We start from the raw sequence: 4295 nt of genomic DNA, 5'->3' as shown, positions 1-4295 counted from the left end.
GAGAAGCATCAAGTCTTCTCAAGTCATAGGCCTAAAGTCCAAATCAAGTCCCAAGTCACTGACCTTCAAGTCCAACTCGAGTCCCAAGTCTTAGTCTTCTTTATTAAGCCAAGTCTCAAGTCTCAAAAAAAGTGACTCAAGTCTGACTCAAGTCCAAGTCACGACTTGCAGGTCCCCACCTCTGAGTAACAGTACTTGAAAGTATCAGTACTTTCTTTCCTTTCTTTTTCACAGATGTTCCTTTGTGTACAGCACCACGGGTTTGATCTGCTCCGTTCTGTTGAGGTACGTGGATATGACCGACCTCTGGTACACGGTCATGTCCGACCCCCTCCTGCCTCTCCTGCTCCGCCTGCAGATGGCGCGAACCTTCCTTCTGAAGTACTGCCCTGAGCACACGTAGAGCAGCGGATTGAGCACGCTGTTGAGAAACGCCAGATACACCGACACCTGCCCTCCTATATCCAGCGCGTGGTACCACTTCGCCTCTTCTAGCACGTTCAGATCGCAAAGAACATCCAAGAAAGTGAAGATCTGAAATGGACTCCAGGAAAATAGAAAAACCAGAGTGACCGCGTAGACCAAAGCGGTGGCCTTCTTGTCACTGACATCCTGGAAAGCCATCGTCCTCCTCTTCGATAACGATCTGATTATGTTGGCGCTGCAAAAAACAATGACCAGAAGTGGAAGTGCGAAACCGGCCAAGTTCATGAGGATCTGATGGGCCAGCTTCCAAGAACTTTCATGTTCGTAGTCAAGGACACATGAAAGTGTCTCCAGTTGTTCGACGTACATGACCTTCCTGTGGATCAGCATCGGAAGACTGAGCAAAACCGCGACCGCCCACAACACGAAGCAGATTATTTTGGCGTAAAGCGTTCGTCGTAGCCACAGCGCTTTCATAGTCTTCACCAGCGCCAAATAACGATCCACGCTAATCATGACCAGCGTGAGGATGCTTACGTACAAGTTGACCACGATGATGGAGTTGACGGTCTTGCACAGAGCGTCGCCGTAGGGCCAGTTGAACTCGGCGAGGATGTTCATGGCCCAGAACGGCAAGCAGCACATGAGGAGGAAGTCGGCGAGCACGAGGTTGCTCAGGTAGATCTCGGCGACGGTGAGGTGGTCTCTGGTGGCGAGGAAGACCGCCAGGACGAAGCTGTTGAAGAGGAGGCCCAGGGCGGAGATGGTGAAGATGTACGGAGGGACCAGGGCGTAGATCAGCTCCCAGTCCGCAGAGAGAGCGAGGTCGGGCGGGGTGGAGGCGGTCGTGTTGTTGGTCCAGCGCGTCAGGGTGGGTAAGTGCTTCCAGGGTTCCACAATGAGCTGTTGAAGAAAGAAAAACAAAGCAATAAAATTACAGATTCAGAAAGGAAATGGAGGTAGGATAGGAAATGGGTTGTTCTTTTGAATTTCAATTAAGAAGGAAAAACAATAAAATGGGAAAACTGTTTGTTATTTCATTATTCCACTTTAGTGTCAAAAAAAAAAGAAAAAGTCCCAAATATGTACATGTTGTTGTTTTGTTGTACCTTGCTCAAAAAAAAAAAAAAAAAAAAAAAAAAATTAAATTAAAAATAATGAAATGGAGAAAAAAAAAACCATAAAGAACTTCTCATCGAATTTTCTTCTCCATTTTCTTTCGGGGCTGGGTCGCAGGGGTAAAGGTCTAAACAGGGACTTCGCAGACTTCCTTCACCCCAGACACGTCCTCCAGCTCCTATGGGAGAATACCAAAGCCTTCCCAGGCCAGCCGAGAGACACAGTCCCTCCGGTGTGTCCTGGGTCTTCCTTGCCTCCTCCCAATGGGACATGCCCAAAACCTCCTGAGGGAGGCGTCCAGGAGGCATTAGGAACAGACGCCCGAGCCACCTCAACTGCTCCTCTTGACGTGGAGGAGCAGCGGCTCTACTCCGAGCTCCTCCCGTGTGACTGAGTTCCTCACCCTATCTCTAAGGGAGCGCCCAGCCACCCTGCGGAGGAAACTCATTTCGACCGCTTGTATCCACAATCTCGTCCTTTACCCAGAGCTCATGACCACAGATGAGGGGATTAACGAAGACTGACTGGTAAATCGAGAGCTTTGCCTTTTGACTCAGCTCCCTCTTCACCACAACGGTCTGATACAACAACCTCAGAACTGCCGCTCTCACGCGCTGTCCTCCCCTCACTCGAGAACAAGACCCCGAGATACTTGAACTCCTCCACTTGAGGCAAGGACTCTCTTAAAACTTAAAACTTAAAACTCCTTTGGGAATTATTATTTTCATGTAAACTCGAAGGGAGAATATTTTAATTCTGAACTACTTAATTCAGAACATTTAATTTTGGAATAAAAAAAAAAATCATATATGGTCATTTCGGTTTGTGTAACATTTGTTCTTTTGAATTTCAATCAAGAACAAAAAACAATAAAATGGGAAAACAGTTTGTTATTTCATTTTTCCATTTTAGTGTCAAGATTTTAACCACTATTTCCAATATTTAATTTAAAGTTTATTTCAGAAAACACCAATCATATAAAAGAATGAGACCTTTGCCCATCAGTTACTTGAGACGGGTGCGTTGGAGGAGACGGAGCGACCCAAGAACATGGAGAAAAATCCTGCACAAATGTTGCACAGTTTATCCTAATAAATCTCACATTTTGCAAGTAAAACAGGGTTTCTTCTGGTTTATTTGCCCCAGAGGTTCAGCTGCTGGAAGGATTTAACTGAAAAATCGTTGCATTTTTGTGGACAAACATGTCACTTCTTTTATAGCAACGAGTTCACTTTCACGTCTTAGAAAGTCATCGTTGAACGCCATGATTAGAAACAGGAAGCAGCGAGGTGATTAACTCTTTTGTTCAGTTGACTCAGAACTATTATAAAAATAGTTTGTATTGTAGACCCACAGTTGAAACTGCAGCAGAATTTCCTGAAAAAATAAACCAGAAACAATAAATGATCCATATTGGTTTTTATTTGAAATGAACATTAAATTAAATATTGGAAATAGAGGTCGAAATCTTTTCTTTTTTTTTTTTTGACAGTAAAAAGGGATAATAAAATAACAAGCTGTTTTCCCATTTTATTGTTTTTCGATTTTAATTGAAATTCAAAAGAACGAATAGTACACCGACTGAAATGGCCACGTTTACATGATGTTTTTTAATTCCAAATGAAATTTTCGGAATTAAATTGTTTGGAATGAACATACTCTCCTTCAAGATTACATAGAAATAATAATTCCTTTTTCAAATGATTCCTTTTTTTCCCCATTTCATTTATTTTTTTAATTTTTGTTTGAGCAAGGTACAACCAACCAACATCAACAAGGACATGTGGATATTTGGGACCTGATGCTCAAAAGGAGGAGGATGAAGTGATGTCATGAGTTTCTAGTTGCTGTTCTAGTTGTTTCTAGTTGCTGTACACAAACAAAAACCTGTGACTTTGAAGTGACTATGCACAATGAGAAAATTCAAGCAGTCAGTGAAGTCAAATACCTTGGCCTCATTCTAGATGAAAATTTAAAATTTACCGGTCACACAAAATACTTGGCGAAGAAGATTAAGACTAGTCTCAGTTGCTTTCGTTTCATACGTAAAGATCTATCGCTCCACACCTCTAAACTATTCATGAACACAATGATCTTCTCTCATCTGTCTTATTGTATCACCTCATGGTCCCAGGCCTCCTCAACTACACTGAAACCGCTTTGTTCATTTTACAAACTGACCCTCAAAGGTGGTATAGAGGATTTTTTTAAGGAAAGAAAAATCCAGCGACGGTCCTTGACACCACCTTCCTCCTCCACAGCTCCCTCTAGAAATAATTTAGAGACCGACACCTCAGTTTTTAGACCCTTTGTCTGCTTCAGTCGTGCAGTCACTGAAAGGAATCTCCAAGAATCACCTCAGTTCGTCTTCGCTCCTTTTCTCCTTCTCTTCGTCTTTCAGCGACCTCAAAAACCGACTTTCTTTTGCAGCGAACTGGTCGTCGATGCTCGTCCGACATTGCAACAAACTTTATGCGAACTGAGAGAGCCACAATTAGAAAAAGCCTCTAAGAACTGCTGCATAGTTACCTTAGAAACGTAGGGAGATTGATTGACGACCTAACAGCCAATAGAAAATGAGGGAGCCTCGTTTTCTATTGGCTGATGTTTATCTGGCCTCAACACGTCCACAGTTGATAGATTTTCTTTCTTTGTTTTTTGGTCATCATAATGACAAAGCTGCTGCGTCTCTGTAATGGTATTTTAAACTTTCATTGACAATTTGAAACAAATAAAAAATCCTCCATACA

At 42.8% G+C, this 4295-nt stretch overlaps 1 protein-coding gene across 1 annotated transcript; it reads right to left on the bottom strand.

Moving 5' to 3' along the window:
• Positions 1–228: 228 nt before the first annotated feature.
• On the bottom strand, positions 229–2811 carry bdkrb1 (bradykinin receptor B1). Its single transcript, XM_020928439.2, has 2 exons — positions 2755–2811; positions 229–1329 (listed from the first exon to the last, which is right to left on the bottom strand). Exons 1-2 carry the CDS (start codon positions 2809–2811, stop codon positions 229–231), a joined length of 1158 nt encoding a protein of 385 aa, XP_020784098.1.
• Between the last annotated feature and the right edge of the window lie 1484 nt (positions 2812–4295).

Source organism: Boleophthalmus pectinirostris, unplaced genomic scaffold (genome assembly GCF_026225935.1).
Source record: "Boleophthalmus pectinirostris isolate CB_2022bp ecotype Guang Dong unplaced genomic scaffold, ASM2622593v1 HiC_scaffold_10, whole genome shotgun sequence".
Taxonomy (NCBI): Eukaryota; Metazoa; Chordata; class Actinopteri; order Gobiiformes; family Gobiidae; genus Boleophthalmus; species Boleophthalmus pectinirostris.
Note: the sequence above shows the minus strand (reverse complement) of the source record. Positions and strands in the feature narration are given on the sequence as shown.